Source organism: Salvelinus namaycush, chromosome 10 (assembly GCF_016432855.1).
Source record: "Salvelinus namaycush isolate Seneca chromosome 10, SaNama_1.0, whole genome shotgun sequence".
In the NCBI taxonomy this organism is placed as follows: domain Eukaryota; kingdom Metazoa; phylum Chordata; class Actinopteri; order Salmoniformes; family Salmonidae; genus Salvelinus; species Salvelinus namaycush.
Window position 1 is genome coordinate 36,742,192 of NC_052316.1, and position 17,578 is coordinate 36,759,769.

Below are 17,578 nucleotides of genomic sequence, written 5' to 3' on the forward strand. Positions count from 1 at the left end.
AAGTGGGAAATCTGAGGTTTGTAGGTTTGCCTATCCAATATACAGTGTCTATGGGGTCATATTGCACTTCCTAAGGCTTCCACTAGATGTCAACAGTCTTTAGAACCTTGTTTGAGGCTTCTACTGTGAAGGAGGGGGAAATGAGAGCTGAATGAGTCAGGGCTCTGCCAGAGTGGCATGAGCTGATCACGCGCGTTCACGTGAGAGTTAGCTCTGTTCCATTGCATTTCTACAGACAAAGGAATTCTCCGGTTGAAACATTATTGAAGATTTATGATAAAAACATCCTAAAGATTGATTCTATACTTTGTTTGACATGTTTCTATGAACTGTTATATGACTTTTCTTCTGAACTTTCGCCTGGACTTGCCCGCGCGTCGTGACTTTGGATTGTGTACTAAGCGTGCGAACAAAAAGGAGGTATTTGGACATAAATTATGGACTTTATCGAACAAATCAAACATTTATTGTGGATCTGGGATTCCTGGGAGTGCATTCTGATGAAGATCATCAAAGGTAAGTGAATATTTATAATGCTATTTCTGACTTTATTGACTTCACAACATGGCGGATATCTGTATGGCGTGTTTTGTTGTCTGAGCACTGTACACAGATTAATGCATGGTGTGCTTTTTCCGTAAAGTTTTTTTGAACTCTGACACAGCGGTTGCATTAAGGAGAAGTGGATCTAAAATTCCATGCATAACAGTTGTATCTTTTATCAATGTTTATTATGAGTATTTCTGTAAATTGATGTGGCTCTCTGCAAAATCACCGGATGTTTTGGAACTACTGAACATTAACGCGCCAATGTAAACTGAGATTTTTGGATATAAATATGAACTTTATCGAACAAAATATACATGTATTGTGTAACATGAAGTCCTATGAGTGTCATCTGATGAAGATCATAAAAGGTTAGTGATTAATTTTATCTCTATTTCTGCTTTTTGTGACTCCTCTCTTTGGCTGGAAAAAGGGCTGTGTTTTTCTGTGACTAGGTACTGACCTAACATAATCGTTTGGTGTGCTTTCGTCGTAAAGCCTTTTTGAAATCGGACACTGTGGTGGGCTTAACAACTAGTTTATCTTTAAAATGGTGTGAAATTTTGTATGTTTGAGGAATTTTAATTATGAGATTTCTGTTGTTTGAATTTGGCGCCCTGCACTTTCACTGGCTGTTGTCAAATCGATCCCGTTAACGGGATCTTAGCTGATCTCAGCCATAACAATGCAGTTCCAGAAATAGAGTTAGGAAAATATTTACCAAATAAACTAACATAAAAAATGTAATTAAATAAAAAGTATACAAACCGAGTCTGTTAGTAGATTGGACCTTTATATATGGGACCTGAACTGCTGAGGGGAGGACAGCTCATAATAATGGCTGGAACGGAGCAAATGGAATGTCATAAAACACATGGAAACCATGTGTTTGATGTATTTGATACCATTCCACCTATTCAGCTCTAGCCATTGGCACAAGCCCGTCCTCCCAATTAAGGTGCCACCAACCTCCTTTGTAACAGACAAACAGCCAGTTGGCACTAGAGAGAACTTTAGAACTCTAATCTACAGTCAGCCAGTGCCTCAGAGAGACTGGAGATCTGAGTGGATCTTTGGCAGTGAACTGACTGTAAGTAGCACTCTTACAAGATGCTAAGCAAGGTCTAATGGCCCACTTTGAGGTACCGTGATTAAAATAAAAAATATATAGTATCATAAAAGTGATGGAGAGGAAGATGGGTAAATCACTCATGTAATCTGGTAAAATCCAGGTTACCGTTCGGCTTCACCACAGCCAGAGATAGCTTTTCAGTTCACAGTCACTGAATGATTGAAATAGTGCTCAGATTGCCTCTAAGGATACAAGATCTGTTAGGGAGCAGATAGATGAAAAATGCATTGATCCCACAAAAGGTATCATAACATGAACCAAAACCAACATCTGAAATTCATAAAAGCGAATTGAGGGATCAAATGGTTTGGCTACACAAACATGAAAGCAGCTCGTGGTACAGCACCAGGGAACCCTTCTGTATCAGGATGACTTTTCCCTTCTTCCCCACCATCCTCTCTTTCAACACTCACCTTGGTGTTCTCCCTGACTCTTGTCCCGGGTTGATGACATCACCAAGCACCTGCAGACAGCACAATGGTGGTTTCCTCCTGTTAAAGTAATTTAGGAGGAAAATAGTACAGAAAAGAAGGAACGAAAATAAAAAATAAATACGGAAGTCAAGAGATAGGAAAAAACCCACATTGGATTAAAATGTTTTTTAAGAGCACTGGGTCTATTACCCCAATATCCAAAGAAAGTCAAATATGTCTGATCAAATACTTCACAAGTATGTTTTTCAGTTTAGAGATTGAAGGATAGACATTACCATGCTGACAGATTAGTAGTCTGGCCCAGGAATCAGACGGCATTCTAGACGGATGTTTGATGTCTAGACTGTAGACGACATCCTTAGCCAACTAAAACACAAGCTGTCAAAATGATCAGACACGTAACAAACTATGGTGAAACTCTATGCGATAGGCTATTCAAGTTAAGGATAATTGGTTCACTAAAATCACAGCTCATAAAGCAGATAAAGCACACACAGCCCAAATATATTATGAACTATTTTGGGATCATTTGTGAAGATGAGATATTACTTACCCATTATCCATCACCATAGGAATTGCTTGAGCTTTTATTTTTTTTAAATCAGTCAACTTTTATTCAACACTAAAATAAATTAAATGTTCGCTGTCGTCTCCGTCAACAGTGTGGTGTCAGTACACAACACTTTCAATCTCAGTTTATCATACAATACAATCAATGCATGTCCACCCTCTGGTGGTGATAAGAGGCCAAACACTTCAAGGGTAAAAAAAAAAATACTGGTGGTACCATACGTAAATAAATACTCCTAATCTACACTGGACAGATCGTAATGCAACAAATACTTTTTGAAATATTAGTATGAGTTTTGAAAGAGTGATCACCTTTGTTTACAATTAGTGTTTATTTGAGTTCACTGAGATTGAGGATATTTGCATACTTCATCTAAGCACATGAGCCAAGTCAAAGGGCTCTTTGTCCAACTGCATCACTCTCTCTCTCTCAAACTGTTCATGCTGAGCCTAATGGATCACGTTCTGTCATTACCATGGAGACAGCAGGCAAGAGGAAAGCTGATGTAAGCACCTTCTAAAAGATTGTTTTAAAAGGTTGAGTGAAAGTCAACCTACCTACTGTTGTTGGGACACCTGTCTAAAGCAATAACCCACTCTCCTAGTCTGTAAAAACCCATGCTGACATGTGAGCCATAAAAGAAGACCATAGCCCTACTGATTATCAGTCAGATATTCAAACCACATCTCAATGTATTGTATCATAAAGAGAAACACAAAAAAGTGGGTCATAAATGTTCAATCACATTCAAATGTACTATTCAAATGAGAAGAATGGAGAGGGAGGTAGCCAACTAAGCCAGCTAGGCATGGGAGTACAGTACACCACTGCATGAGGTTACTTACTCCTTCCCCTCCCTACTCCCTAACCTAACCTGTATTACCAGTCTGCCTCTGGAGGAAGAAGAAAACAGCCAGTTGACTCTGACAGTCAGCAGTAGTATATGGGGACATATGAGTCTCAGGTAGTAATTGTAAAAGATAATGAATTACCTAGATAAATATGTGATTAATAAACAGGAGAAAGCCATGAAGGAAGGCAACACAGAGGAGGACATTGAGTCCCTCATTGATGGCATGGCGTACATTCCAGGTCACTTCCACCTGGACCTCAACCTGAACCATGAGCCCAGCGGGCCGGGGGAGCTGCGGAGGAGGGACACCCAGCTGAAGGTGGACTCTCTGGGGGCTGAGCTGGAGGCAGAAGTTGGGTATTGTAACATATTATCTTATGGTTATAAGGATGGAATTTGGGATGTCTGATATTGTTAATTGAACTTTACTGAAATCATGGGTGTACATACAGGTAACTGTCAAAATAAAGGAAACACCAAAGTGTTACGTGTCTTAATAGTACAAGTGTCTGGAACTCTATTGGAGGGATGCGACACCATTCTTCTACAAGAAATTCCATAATTTGGTGTTTTGTTGATTGGTGGTGGAAAACGCTGTCTCAGGCTCCGCTCCAGAATCTCCCATAAGTGTTCAATTGGATTGAGATCTGGTGACAGATGGCCATTGCATATGGTTACATCGTTTTCATACTCATTAAACTATTCATTGACCATTGTGCCCTGCAGATTTTTATTCATGACCCTAAGCATTATGGAATGTCAATTGTTTATTTAACTCAGGAACCACACCTGTGTGGAAGCACCTGCTTTCAATATACTTTGTATCCCTCATTTAACTCAAGCGTTTCCATTATTTTGGCAGTTACATTGTTGATCACTAGCTAGGTACCTCAAAGAGTGCTGGAGTAAAACATGGAACTGTAATTCTAATTTCCCTTTAGCTGGTACAATGAATAATACATGGACTGGACTATTGTTTTCAAAACATTACAGGTACCTCCAGTATGGTGTCCGTAACCTCCTGGGTCTCCTGGCTTTCCATCTGGACCAGCTGGAGCAGGCCGAGGAGACCTTCATGAGCATCTGTAAAGAAGACCCGGGGAACCTGAACGCTTGGGCCAACCTTGGCTACGTGTACGACCGCCTCCAGAGGGAGCTGGATGCAGGGGAGTGTGTGGAGAAGTTGTCCCAGCTCATGGGTCTGGAGGCTGGGCAGGCAGGTCAGGCGGAGTCCAGGCTTTCTGCAGCCCGGTGCCTGGCAGAGCAGGCCTATGCTCATCCTTATGACATAGAGCTTGACAGAGAGGAACATCGGAGGGAAAGACTGACTGCTTCTCTGACCCTATACAACAGAGCTCTGGACTATGGGGGAGAGCTGGTGAGATCTCATGTTAGATTACTTACGAAGAATGTAATTTCACATCTACAGTAATATATTGATTTAGTAAAGGTTAATGTTGCTTATTTTTTTAGATACCAACAGAAGAAAAGAGAAACTGGTATTTCAAAATGGCAACAATCTATATTAGGTAAATTGTGTCTTGAATGTTTCAAATCTTTTCATAGAAAATACATTTGAAAATAATATCACCAAGCTCATGTGTAAGAACAATATAAAGCAAATGGATCTATTTTTGTAGACTAGATGATATTGTAAAGAACAAGGAGGACTCGGACTACTCCAGACTGTTTCACTACAACAAGGGACTGAAGCTGCTCACAGAGACCCTGAAGTCAGAGAAAACACATCACAAAGGTATACAAGAAGGAAGAAAGATAGGGGGAAAAAATAATACATTATTATTGCTCTCTCTCCATCTGAACCCACAAGATGAGTGCTGTGTCTTACTGTCCTAAATGTATTGATTAATCATTCAGTATGTTTCTACCTGACCCCCTCACCCACACAGCACTATCCTGGTGCTACATAGGCATCATGTTAGAGAGGAAAGAAGAATTCTCCACTGTGCCCATGTCTGTACATGACTGTGGCTACTCTGATTCTGACCCCCTGTCCTGCTTCGGAACTGTACGTACAACAATCACAGAAAAGTGGGACTTATAAACTAGAACAAGCCGTAAAGCCAAAGCAAAGCCCTAGGGACTTGACTCTTGCTTTTTAATGCTTCTAATGACTGCTTAGTGGCATCATAATCCTCACAGCTGCCAGAGCCATTCAGATGACAGTGTATCATGAACGTTTGCATAATGATTAGCTGATATGTCTGCTTCCTCATCACCTACTGTATAAAGGGCTATAAACTTGGCGCCAGCTCAAGAAGTCTACTACCGTATCTTCCCTCAGTTCTTCTGCGGGGTTGAAAAGTTCTCATAAGCCCTTATGCAGGGTTATAGGTTGTTATGCACCTGCCAGGTTTTAAAAAGAGAGCATAGCCCTGTCATTCTTCAGGTTATTGTAAAACCGAATGTAATATTGATTGTCCCCTGCAGGCCATAAAACTAGCTGCAGGCGATGCGTTCATCCTGAACCAGCTGGCCAAGGTGTTCTATCTGCTGGGAAAACATGAGATGTCCACAGGGATCTGTAACATGGCTCTCAATGTGCTGCCTGACCCTGAACTCAACTGGCAGGCCTACTGCACCCGCGCCAAGGTACACTACAGTAACCCTAACATGTCTAAACACAATGTTCAACTCAGTTTAACACTTGACACTATTGTAATATGAAATGTCACTTCAATAATGTTAATACTAAACCAAATAGTAAATCTAAACTCTACATGACACTCGCAGGGATGGACTTACATGACAATCACAGAATACACACAACATTTACATAAACAGACATGCTTTTATTCTCAGATCAATGTGATGGCCTATGTGAGGGATCTTGAGAGGGCTAAACAGGGACAGGGTGGGCTCCCTGACAGACATAGGCTGACTGAGGCCAAGGCAGACCTGGAGAGGGTGCTGAGTGTTCGCCCCTGTCTACGCACACACCTGGAGATGGGACAGGTGAGTGGGGATGTGTGTGCTGCTCTCTGCTGTTTGACAAGACACTGCAAGCACTTTGACAGCAGTCACATCGGGCACGTAGAAATAAGCCGTGTGAGTGAAAGATCAACAGTAACTTGTCAAGAAAAACAGAATATCTAGTGAGACATACAGTAATGTGTCATTGTGTTGCTGTGATAGGCAAACAAATGAATGCAGGTGTTACTACAGGTGTATCACCACACAGTATAATACAACTGTGTGTATCTTACCAGGTGTATCACTACACAGTATAATACATCTGTGTGTCTTACCAGGTGTATTACTACACAGTATAATACATCTGTGTGTCTCTTACCAGGTGTATTACTACACAGTATAATACAACTGTGTGTCTCTTACCAGGTGTATTACTACACAGTATAATACAACTGTGTGTCTCTTACCAGGTGTATTACTACACAGTATAATACATCTGTGTGTATCTTACCAGATGTATTACTACACAGTATAATACAACTGTGTGTATCTTACCAGATGTATTACTACACAGTATAATACAACTGTGTGTCTCTTACCAGGTGTATTACTACACAGTATAATACATCTGTGTGTCTCTTACCAGGTGTATTACTACACAGTATAATACATCTGTGTGTCTCTTACCAGGTGTATTACTACAGTATAATACAACTGTGTCTCTTACCAGGTGTATTACTACACAGTATAGTACATCTGTGTGTCTCTTACCAGGTGTATTACTACACAGTATAATACATCTGTGTGTCTCTTATCAGGTGTATTACTACATGGGTGTGGATGCCCTTCAGGAGAGCCTGCTTGTGGATGAGGGGGCATTAAACAGAGCCCTGGTGTCCCTCTCTCAAGCCCTGCAGTGTGACCCGGGGGACAGCCTCCCGGACCTCCACCTCCTCCGGGGGCGCTGTCTGCTGCTGAAGGGCGAGGAACAGAATGCAGCCGACTGCTTCAAGAGGGCCCTGGATCTGGAGCGGCCTGGCAGCAGGGACACCATGGCTCTACGCTGCCTCCTGGAGGCCCTGCTGGGGCTATTCACTCAGAGTGGCTCCGACCCCCGGCCCGCCATCACCCAGCTGGAGGTGTGGGTACGGAGAGCCCAGGAGAGGTACCCAGAGGACGCGGTGCAGGCTGAGCTGAGAAGCCTGTGCAGGGCACACACCGGGGAGGTGACCAAGCTCTCCAGGGCTCTGATCAGCAGGGGCAGGCTAGAGCTGGTCAGGAGGCTTCTGGAGACTGTGCAACCCAACCAGCCAGCCAGGAAGAGACCACTGGCCAAGTCTATGTCCATGTGAGCGGTGTCTAATGTCAATAGAGAACTAGCAAAGATCAAGCACTGATTGAACAGCCGGGTTCCTTTTCTTTAGTGTTCCCAATATGACAGGAAGTGTGTCATTTTACTGTTTCTTCGTTCCAATGAGGAGCTTGCCTTGTGTCAAAAGACTTTGTATTAATCATGCAATGTTCTAAAGTGAAATGGTAAAATACATCTGTGCACAACTGCTTTTTTGGAATCCCTGTTTCTGCCTATTTTGTCTTGCTTGAATCAACTCAAACTGAATGTGCATCAGTCATCCAAGGAGTTTATATAAGATAAATAGACTGCTGATCCGAGACATTCAGGAAGCAATGAGGACACGCCTAACATTTTAATGATGAACCATATCTTCCCAACAATGGTGATAATTCTAAAGCAGTGTTTCCCAAACTCGGTGCACATTTAGTTTTTTGCCCTAGCACTACACAGCAGATACAAATAATGTACGTTTGATGATTAGTTGATTATTTGAATAAGCTGAGTAATGCTTGTGCAAAAAAAAAACATGCACCGAGTTTGGGAAACACTGTTCTGAAGCTTATTGGTTTAACCTGTCCCAGGTATGTTCTACAGACCCCAAAATAAAGAGTATTTTCATAAAGCCAGCCAGCTTACTGAGTAATGCTGCTTGGGTACTACAGTGCACTAACACACAAGCAGCTGGCAAATGTTCTTACATGGCAAGAAAAGCTGGTTTAGTCAGATTGAGTCTTGTCAATTACATGTGTAACATATGGGTTGGTTTGGCTTTCACAATCATAGTATGTTATGTTGAGACAGTGAAAAGAAAGTGACACAAACAAATTCCAATACTTTGTTGTAAGGCCTTTTAGTAATAGTGACTTGATTATAACAGATTTTATGACAGGTTCCCAGATAAACACTCATATAGAATTTGATCTAATGAACACTGCAATCTTGCCAATCACAGAGTATGTTGGAGATATCTGGAACAATATAAAGGCTCCCATAACATTAATCTCTTCTCTTAAAATAACCAAATCTACACTTTTACATATACTTTGGGCAGGGAGTGGAGAGCAGTCCTTTCCGATTGGTGGGAAAGAGTTCATACCAGTAGTCTGTGAGATTGACAGGTCTAGGCTGATTAATGAGGTGTGTCATTACAGTCGATGGGTTTTCCTTTCTGATAAGAACTTCTCGCAAAACGGCGACCCATTTACCAGAATGACAAAGCTGGGAGTTCCTGCTTTTACAAAACACCTGTCAAAAAAAGCAGGAAAGATCAGCCATGAGAAAGCAATTAGCAAGTCACAGTATACAAGTGAGTTCAAACAAGTGAGAAAAAAATACATTCCGTACCTTTTATGCTGAAGGATTTTAATGAGAGGCGTCTCTGGATTGACTTGATATAAGGACTCTTTCTCGTGGTCTTCAAAGAACAGCTAAGGAGTCAGAATGGCAAAATTGTCAGAACCAACTAAGGAAAACACAATTTCAGAGATAGAGGATATAACCCCAAAACTGTTCAATGAAACCAATAAATCAAAGTAAAAACTACTGACCTGGAGGTTTTGGGGAGAGTACTTCCGGTTAGTGTCCCAAGGTGGGAGTTCCTCTCCAAACATGAGAGTCAGGTGATCAAGAAAGCTAAAAAAAGCAAATGTTATGTTTAAGCAATAAGGCACGAGGGGGTGTGGTATGCGCCCAATATACAACAGCTAAGGGCTGTTCTTAGGCAAGACTCATCGCAGAGTTCCTGGACACAGTGCTTAGTCATGGTATATTGGCCATATACCAAAAACCCCTGAGGAGCCTTATTGCTATTATAAAACGGGTTACAAATGTAATTAGAGCAGTAAAAATTTATGTTTTAACATTCCCGTGGTATACGGTCTGATATACCACGGCTGTCAGCCAATCAGCATTCAGGGCTCGAACCACCCAGTATATAAAATCTGTATTATTTTGAATGTTATTGGTCATCAGCAATGTAATGTTGGTTCTACTTTAAACATCTTGTAGAGTATTGGGTTGGATGATTTCTAGGATCTACAAACCACCATACTGTCTGATTTTATGTAGACCCTTCCAACCCCACATTCTGTTGAGAGAGAGAGGAGAGATAATCATACCTGGAGGATTCGCTGAAGGCTGAGATGAAGTCTGTTTGTTGGTGTTCGGGGTAGAGGAAGAGGACTGGCCAATGCATGACACCCTGTTCATCCAGGAACACTGTGGCCCCTGTGGCCTCCACAGAACACAGACCGTCCAGGTCCAGGCCTGCCATGGCTCTAGAGGAGCCTCTATTATCATCCTCACTGTCAGAGCTGCGCTTAGGACGCTGCTTAGGCTTCAGTAACTTGATGCCACGCTCCTGTAAAGCATGTGTCATAAAAACGATGTATTGCCATGCGGCAGTTCCTTCGTCAACCCTCCTTATGAAGGAATCATGTGGTCGGATGCGTGTCTTGTGTGACTATGATCTCGCTCACCTTTATAGCAGCCAGCAGAGCCTCTCTCTCACTGAGCTCCTTCTTTTCTTTAACCTTCACCTTCCTTGCATCTCTCTCTGCTGCTCTCTAAACCACAAATACAACCATCTCAGCATAGGATCATCTAAAATATGGACTGGACTCCACAATAGAAGTGAGTCAAGGCCATATTAAGGCATGTAATATACCTTGTGTTTATCTGCTGTAGCTCTCAGCTCCAGTAGCTTCTTGTCTGTGGGCTGTAGCTTGAGCCCCTCCTCACACCACAGCAGGGCATCTGTATATTTTTTCAGCTCCATACAACACGAGGCACCTACACAGACACACAGCAAGAGAATGAGAGAGGAGTCATGCATACAGAATTTGTCTCATAGCAAATGTTCAGTGTCTAGATGTGTCTTCCAGTAGAATAGTCAAATTTGATGTTTATTCTATGGACAAACCTCTAATTAATGCTTTGAGGTGGTCTGGTTTAAACTTCTTTGCAGTGACAGAATCATTCAGTGCAGAGCGCATGTTACCTGCAAGGCAAGAGAGAGTGACTGCAACAAACATCCCAGACCAATATCATGAGATCTACAGATGGGTAAGTTCTAAGAACAGGTCTGTACCCAGGTGGAAGTGTGCTGCCGCTCGGTTAGTGAGCAGGATGGCATTGACATTAGAGTCACTGCAGTTCTTCTTCAGTCCGGCTGTGTAGGACACTATAGCTTTCTTGTAGTTCTTCTCTTTGAAGTAGTCGTTCCCCTCATCTTTCAGGCTCTCGGCTTGCTCTGAGTAGAAATAAGGAAACAACCATTGACTCTGGGTTTGATTGTGACAGCCAATTCATTCCTCAGGAGTGGAGAAAAAGTACAGCAACGGCTACCATACCCTTTAGTGGTCTGTCATCGTCGTGGATGATGGACTGAATAGCAGCCAGCTCCGGGTGTTTCATGGGGTCAATCTCATCAGGCGCTGTCTTCATGAACATAGGCACCTTATCGAACTCCTGCAGGACAGTGCAATTAATGAGATAGGTAGTAAAGCCTGTGGCCTCTGGAAACCATGGGGACAGTTCTGGGCATAGCTGAGTGTACGACTCTTCGCCAGTAACTAACATAACTAGCTAGCTAGACAATCAATGAGACTGGCAGTATGACAAAATGTAAAAAACTGTTTTATATCAAAATGGTTTAGCCATTTAAACACATTTAATAGTATTCTAGCTAGCTAGCTAACATTTGTCGTTAGCGCCCATCCACAGATGGCTAGATATGACTGTTTAGCTAGCTAACGTTAGCTAGCCATCACTCCAATGAGAGTAATGACTGAAAACTGTCAGTGCTATATCAGTCGTGTTTGTAGAGATGTAGCTAGTTACATGTCTTTACTACCTCTTCCCAGTTCTTCTCGGAAAAGGCGTTGCTATATTTCTCTTTCTTGAATTTCTCCATAAAGTCGTCCATGCCATCGTCGCTATCATCGCCCTGTTGTGATAGTGAAGCCATATTCACTCCAAATAAGGTGGATGTATTTGAAGATTAAACTAGTTGCTGATTTACGGTTTCTTATTATTGACTACTGAAGCGACACATATGACAAGAAATATGTCTATATAAAGTATGGAGAACAAAATCATAAAAGTTGTTTACACGTGAACGTTGCGGTGCAATATCAAAAAGTTTCCGTAGGGGGAACAGTTAGAGTTTTGATACAATAGTTCCGCTGCAATGTGTGTCTATGACTCGTGTTTCTGTATCTGACCGAGTCCGGATGAAAACAAATATTTTTAATGACAGACATCAGACATGACTAATGAACCAACGTAATTTGAGAACAATTATTGATCCTCTTCCACCGGCCCAATATTGGCCTAAAGGAGCCTAATATTTCTTAGTCCAAGGATTTACATGTTCTGTTTAAAGGGTGAATTGGCGTTGGAATCCTAAACAGCCAAATACTCCCATCTAAATGTGAATCGATTCTCAATTGCGGTACGGTTCTAGAAACCTAAATCCCTCTACTTTCATATCACATCAAAAATCATTTCACAAATGCAAAATACACACTTACTGTACACCGTCTTAACCGGTTTTAACAGTTGCAGATGACAGTATTTTTAAGTGACAACACGTTTGTGGCGTCCATCTTCCATTTACACACAGGTGTTCGGAGACTCAGATAGCTAATTAGCACAGGTAGTCCACTCTGTCTTCTGTAACATGGAAATATGACCATGCGGGAACCCTAACCCTATAAAAGGTGTGTATCAATTGAACCTTTATTAATGTATTTATTTTTTCCTTGCTGATATGAAAGCTAAGGTCCGTATGCTTCCAAAACCGTACCGCAAGCGATCCGTGTTAATGTAAAGACCGAGCGTCGCTGCTCTTAACAAAACTTCCTTGTACAGAAGACGCCTTCGTCCAATTGACTTACAGTTGAAGTCGGAAGTTTACATACACTTAGGTTGGAGTTATTAAATCTAGTTTTTCAACCACTCAACAAATGTCTTGTTAATTAACAAACTATAGTTTTGGCAAGTCGGTTAGGACATCTACTTTGCATGACACAAGTAATTTTTCCAACAATTGTTTACAGACAGATTATTTCACTGTATCACAATTCCAGTGGGTCAGAAGTTTACATACAAGTTGACTATGCCTTTAAACATCTTGGAAAATTCCAGAAAATTATGTCATGGCTTTAGAAGCTTCTGATAGACTAATTGACATCATTTGAGTCAATTGGAAGTGTACCTGTGGATATATTTCAAGGCCTACCTTCAAACGCAGTGCCTCTGCTTGACATCATGGGAAAAACAGAATAAATCAGCCAAGACCTTAGAAAAAAAATTGTAGACCTCCACAAGTCTGGTTCATCCTTGGGAGCAATTTCCAAATGCCTGAAGGTACCACGTTCATCTGTACAAACAATAGTATGCAAGTATAAACACTATGGGACCACGAGGCCATCATACCTCTCAGGAAGGAGACGCATTCTGTCTCCTAGAGATGACTGTACTTTGATGCGAAAAGTGCAAATCAATCCCAGAACAACAGCAAAGGACCTTGTGAAGATGCCGGGGGAAACCGGTACAAAAGTATCTATATCCACAGTTAAACAAGTCCTATATCAACATAACCTGAAAGGCCGCTCAGCAAGGAAGAAGCCACTGCTCCAAGCCGCCAAAAGAAAGCCAGACTACGGTTTGCAACTGCACATGGGGACAAAAATCATACTTTTTGGAGAAATGTCCTCTGGTCTGATGAAACAAAAATATAACTGTTTGGCCATAATGTTTGGCCACTATGTTTGGAGAAAAAAGGGGGAGGCTTGCAAGCCAAAGAACACCATCCCAACCGTGAAGCACAGGGGTGGCAGCATCATGTTGTGGGGGTGCTTTGCTGCAGGAGGGACAGGTGCACTTCACAAAATAGATAGCATCACGAGGGAGGAAAATTATGTGGATATATTGAAGCAACATCTCAAGACATCAGTCAGGAAGTTAAAGCTTGGTCGCAAATGGGTCTTCCAAATGGACAATGACCCCAAGCATACTTCCAAAGTTGTGGCAAAATGGCTTAAGGACAACAAAGTCAAGGTTTTGGAGTGGCCATCAAAGCCCTGACCTGAAGCCTATAGAAAATTTGTGGGCAGAACTGAAAAAGCATGTGCGAGCAAGGAGGCCTACAAACCTGACTCAGTTACACCAGCTCTTTCAGGAGGAATGGGCCAAAATTCACCCAACTTATTGTGGGAAGCTTGTGGAAGGCTACCCGAAACATTTGACCCAAGTTAAACAATTTAAAAGGCAATGCTACCAAATACTAATTGAGTGTATGTAAACTTCTGACCCACTGGGAATGTGATGAAAGAAATAAAAGCTGAAATATATCATTCTCTCTACTATTATTCTGACATTTCACATTCTTAAAATAAAGTGGTGATCCTAACTGACCTACGACAGGGAATTTTCACTAGGATTAAATGTCAGCAATTGTGAAAAACTGAGTTTAAATGTATCTGGCTAAGGTGTATGTAAACTTCCGACAACTGTATGTGTAATGTAATGGAACTGAGAGTCATGATCAAGGGGTACTTCCACCCTACCCCACACATACATACATGTCCATAACAGTGTAATAATAGATCAGTCCAGCTCAGTTTGCATCAGACTTAGATTGGCCTTAGTAGGTATAGGGCTGTTGAGCAGTAGCCTCTTTACCACGAATCATCCCACCCAACCACAAGCATGCCCATTTCAGAGGAGCAATAGAGTTCCACAGAGTTCAATAGTTTAGTCCAGCTCCAGGTCAAGATCAGTCCAACTCAGACCGTCTCCACTCGTCTGAGTAGGTCTACCAGTCCATCTCTATTGAGGAACATAGTCTCACCAGTCTGCTGACAGATCACCTCAAACCTGGGTGTCTCCTCTGTAGCCTTCTGCCCCAATGCCACCACGTAGGGATATCCAAGCTGACTGGCATCCTTCAGCCTCTTACCAATGGTCATCTGTGTACGGTCATCCAGAACCACCTCACCTCTTAGGCTGGGCAGAGCCTCCCCCAGAGAAAGGGCCACCTCCTCAGCTAAACCAGCCACCTCATCCACCTTACTGCCCCTTTTAGGGGGCAGAACACAGACCTGGTAGGGGGCAAGCAGCCCAGGCCAGCGGATAGCCTCCTCGGTGGACATCACCTCTATGGCGGCAGCAAGGATCCGGGTCACCCCCAGCCCGAAGCAGCCCATCTCAGTGACAGCAGGCTTGTTCTGGGTGTTATTGAAGGTGGCGTTAAATATGTGGGAGTATTTGGTGCCAAGGTAGAATGTATGACCCACCTCTATGCCCTTGGACTCCACCAGTGTGCCTGCCTGGCACTGTGGGCAGTCAGTCCGGCCTGGTTCCATGGTCTCCACATTGGCAGAGAAGGAGCAGCTCCCACAGACCAGTAGTCTGTCCTCTCCGATGTCTGCTGGAAGTTGGAACTCGTGGGAGAGTTTACCTCCGATTTTCCCTGTGTCTGCCTGGACCTGAACAATGCGCAGGCCCAGCCGGGAGAAGAGACGGTTGTAAGCCTGACATACAGACTCATACGTGTGGTAGGCAGCCTCTTCACTCACATCAAACGTGTACATGTCCTTCATGTAGAACTCTCGCCCCCGTAGCAGCCCGAACCGAGGCTTTGGCTCGTCACGGAACTTGCGGGTCATCTGCATAGACAAATTAAACACACATCAGTTTAATACCATTATAATATAAACCCAAGTGTACGATAAGAAGAAAGAAGGCCCACTCTGAATAAACTAATGAATAAGGTATAATCTGGTGCCATACTGTAGCCTATACCTGGTAAAGCATTAGAGGCAGCTGTCTGTAGGACAGGGTTCCCTGGGAGGCCAGCAGCTCTGTCACTGCCTCCTCATGGGTGGGGCCCAGGCAGTACTCAGCTCCGTGGCGGTCCCTCAGGCGGAACAGCTCTTTTCCCATCAGGTCCCAGCGCTCGCTGCGTCTCCACAGCTCCGCAGAGCACAGGCTGGGCATGTCCAGCTTCTGCCCACCGATCCTCTGCATCTCCTGGTCGATCAGCCTCACCAGCTTCTCCATGGAGCGCACTGTGGCTGGGAGGAAGTAGTAGCAGCCAGGGTTGGAAGGGTGGATGAGACCTGCCTGCTGCATCAGTCTCTGGCTCTTGCAGGTCATCTCCCCCTGAGCACGACTCTCCTGCCCCACATCACGCAGGTTGGAGGGCTGGAAGAGACGGGATACTAGGGGAAGGTGTGTGCTAGGTCGGGAGATGGAGTCAATGGGGGTTGGCTTTGGAGCATGTCCAGCAGCACAGCTTGAATGGCTCTTACAAGGAGTGGTGAAGGCTCTGGGCAGGTGGGGTAAGATTCTCTGCCGAAGGTGATGCATTAGGACTTCCATTGTAGTAGACTGGTGTCAATATCCTAGAAATATGAGAAATCAAGGACTTGTTTTACATATACTGAACAAAAATATAAAACGCAACTTGTAAAGTGTTGGTTCCATGTTTCATGAGCTGAAATAAAAGATCCCACAAATGTTCCATACGCACAGAAAGCATATTTCTCCAATATTGTGCACAAATTTGTTGACATCCCTGTTAGTGAGAATTTCTCTTTTGCCAAGATAATCCATCCACCTGACGGGTGTGGCATATCAATAACCTGATTAAACAGCATTATCATTACACAGCACCTTGTGCTGGAGACAATAAAAAGGCCACAAATGTGCAGTTTTGTTACACAACACAATGCCACAGATGTGTCAAGTTGAGGGAGTGTGCAATTGGCATGCTAACTGCAGGAATGTCCACCAAAGCTGTTGCCAGAGAATCTAATGTTAATTTCTCTACCATAGCCACCAACAACGTCATAGAGAATTTAGCAGTACGACCAACCGGTCACACAACCACAGGCCACATGCAATCACGCCAGTCCAGGAAGTCCACATCTAACTTCTTCACATGCGGGATCATCTGAAACCAGCTACCCGAACAGCTGATGAAACTGAGGAGTATTTGTCTGTAATAAAGCCCCTTTTGTGGGGAAATAATAATTATGTTTGGCTGGGCCTGGCTCCCCAGTGGGTGGGCCCAGGCCCACTCATGGCTGCTCCCCTGCCCAGTCATGTGAAATCCATGGATTAGGGCCTAATTAATTTGTCAATTGACTGATTTCCATATATGAACTATAACTCAATCGTTGCGGTTATATTTTTGTATGGTATAAAAATAGATTGAGGATATAACCCCAAGGTCAGCAAGAACGGTTTTAAAGCTAGCTAAGTAAACAAACATTGACACTTATTTTGTTAGGCAATGCAATAAACCATAAAACGATTACGTTATCCAAATGTCATCTATTTGTAACCATTGACAGTACCAGGTTGCTAGCTAGATGCCTTCAACCTTTCAGATGTAGCTAGCCAGGCAGGTATAACTAGCTAGCTAGATGTTAGCAAACACGTTAGGTAGCTAGTTTGCTCTGCAATGCAATTCGAGAGCAAGCACGAGAGCAACTCACCTTGTGTATGAAACCGAACGAGAGTAATGATGAGCTGGTACTTGACTCATAGGAAGTTTATTAGCTAAATAACGTTAGCTAGCCGTGCGTACTCTTCTTCGACAGGGATGTCGACCCACGTGGACAACTATCACCTGTGTACTGCCACCTACCGTGCTGGAGTAGCTAGCTAAAACGTCTTCATTTAAAAACAAATCCAAAATGATATTTTCAAAACGGATGCATTTATGTTATGGACAAGCACT

At 43.0% G+C, this 17,578-nt stretch overlaps 3 protein-coding genes across 4 annotated transcripts; 1 reads left to right on the plus strand and 2 right to left on the minus strand.

Annotated features, from left to right (window-relative positions):
* The first annotated feature begins 3,711 nt into the window (after positions 1 to 3,711).
* On the plus strand, positions 3,712 to 7,822 carry ttc22 (tetratricopeptide repeat domain 22). Its single transcript, XM_039001739.1, has 8 exons — positions 3,712 to 3,893; positions 4,530 to 4,914; positions 5,010 to 5,065; positions 5,177 to 5,292; positions 5,447 to 5,565; positions 5,988 to 6,149; positions 6,360 to 6,512; positions 7,289 to 7,822. Exons 1-8 carry the CDS (start codon positions 3,712 to 3,714, stop codon positions 7,820 to 7,822), a joined length of 1,707 nt encoding a protein of 568 aa, XP_038857667.1.
* An 833-nt stretch (positions 7,823 to 8,655) lies between these two features.
* ttc4 (tetratricopeptide repeat domain 4) lies at positions 8,656 to 12,814 on the minus strand. The gene is made up of 10 exons (XM_039002821.1): positions 11,678 to 12,814; positions 11,175 to 11,292; positions 10,913 to 11,074; positions 10,745 to 10,822; positions 10,490 to 10,614; positions 10,302 to 10,388; positions 9,942 to 10,183; positions 9,372 to 9,456; positions 9,169 to 9,251; positions 8,656 to 9,069 (listed from the first exon to the last, which is right to left on the minus strand). The coding sequence occupies exons 1-10, from the start codon at positions 11,789 to 11,791 to the stop codon at positions 8,970 to 8,972; spliced, it is 1,194 nt and encodes a 397-aa protein (XP_038858749.1). The 5' UTR covers positions 11,792 to 12,814; the 3' UTR covers positions 8,656 to 8,969.
* A 1,500-nt stretch (positions 12,815 to 14,314) lies between these two features.
* pars2 (prolyl-tRNA synthetase 2, mitochondrial) lies at positions 14,315 to 17,440 on the minus strand. 2 transcript variants are annotated; one of them, XM_039002820.1, is made up of 4 exons: positions 17,334 to 17,440; positions 15,634 to 16,235; positions 15,126 to 15,497; positions 14,315 to 15,056 (listed from the first exon to the last, which is right to left on the minus strand). In XM_039002820.1, the coding sequence occupies exons 2-4, from the start codon at positions 16,210 to 16,212 to the stop codon at positions 14,616 to 14,618; spliced, it is 1,392 nt and encodes a 463-aa protein (XP_038858748.1). In that variant the 5' UTR covers positions 16,213 to 16,235; positions 17,334 to 17,440; the 3' UTR covers positions 14,315 to 14,615. The 2 variants fall into 2 exon arrangements, with proteins under 2 accessions (XP_038858748.1, XP_038858746.1); XM_039002818.1 differs by having other exon boundaries at positions 14,315 to 15,497.
* Positions 17,441 to 17,578: the final 138 nt, after the last annotated feature.

What these genes read in the sequence shown, in the direction of transcription:
- ttc22 (XM_039001739.1), top strand. Translation starts at nt 3,712, where the DNA reads ATGAAGGAAGGCAACACAGAGGAGGACATTGAGTCCCTCATTGATGGC. An exon ending in CCCTGTCCTGCTTCGGAACT is followed by an intron (nt 5,566 to 5,987) that starts GTACGTACAACA and finishes TGTCCCCTGCAG; the next exon opens with GCCATAAAACTAGCTGCAGG. An exon ending in CCTACTGCACCCGCGCCAAG is followed by an intron (nt 6,150 to 6,359) that starts GTACACTACAGT and finishes TTTTATTCTCAG; the next exon opens with ATCAATGTGATGGCCTATGT.
- ttc4 (XM_039002821.1), bottom strand. Translation starts at nt 11,791, where the DNA reads ATGGCTTCACTATCACAACAGGGCGATGATAGCGACGATGGCATGGAC. An exon ending in CCGAGAAGAACTGGGAAGAG is followed by an intron (nt 11,293 to 11,677) that starts GTAGTAAAGACA and finishes ACTGTCCTGCAG; the next exon opens with GAGTTCGATAAGGTGCCTAT. An exon ending in GCCTTCAGCGAATCCTCCAG is followed by an intron (nt 9,457 to 9,941) that starts GTATGATTATCT and finishes TGCTTTTTTTAG; the next exon opens with CTTTCTTGATCACCTGACTC.
- pars2 (XM_039002818.1), bottom strand. Translation starts at nt 16,212, where the DNA reads ATGGAAGTCCTAATGCATCACCTTCGGCAGAGAATCTTACCCCACCTG. An exon ending in TGCCTCTAATGCTTTACCAG is followed by an intron (nt 15,498 to 15,633) that starts GTATAGGCTACA and finishes TTGTCTATGCAG; the next exon opens with ATGACCCGCAAGTTCCGTGA.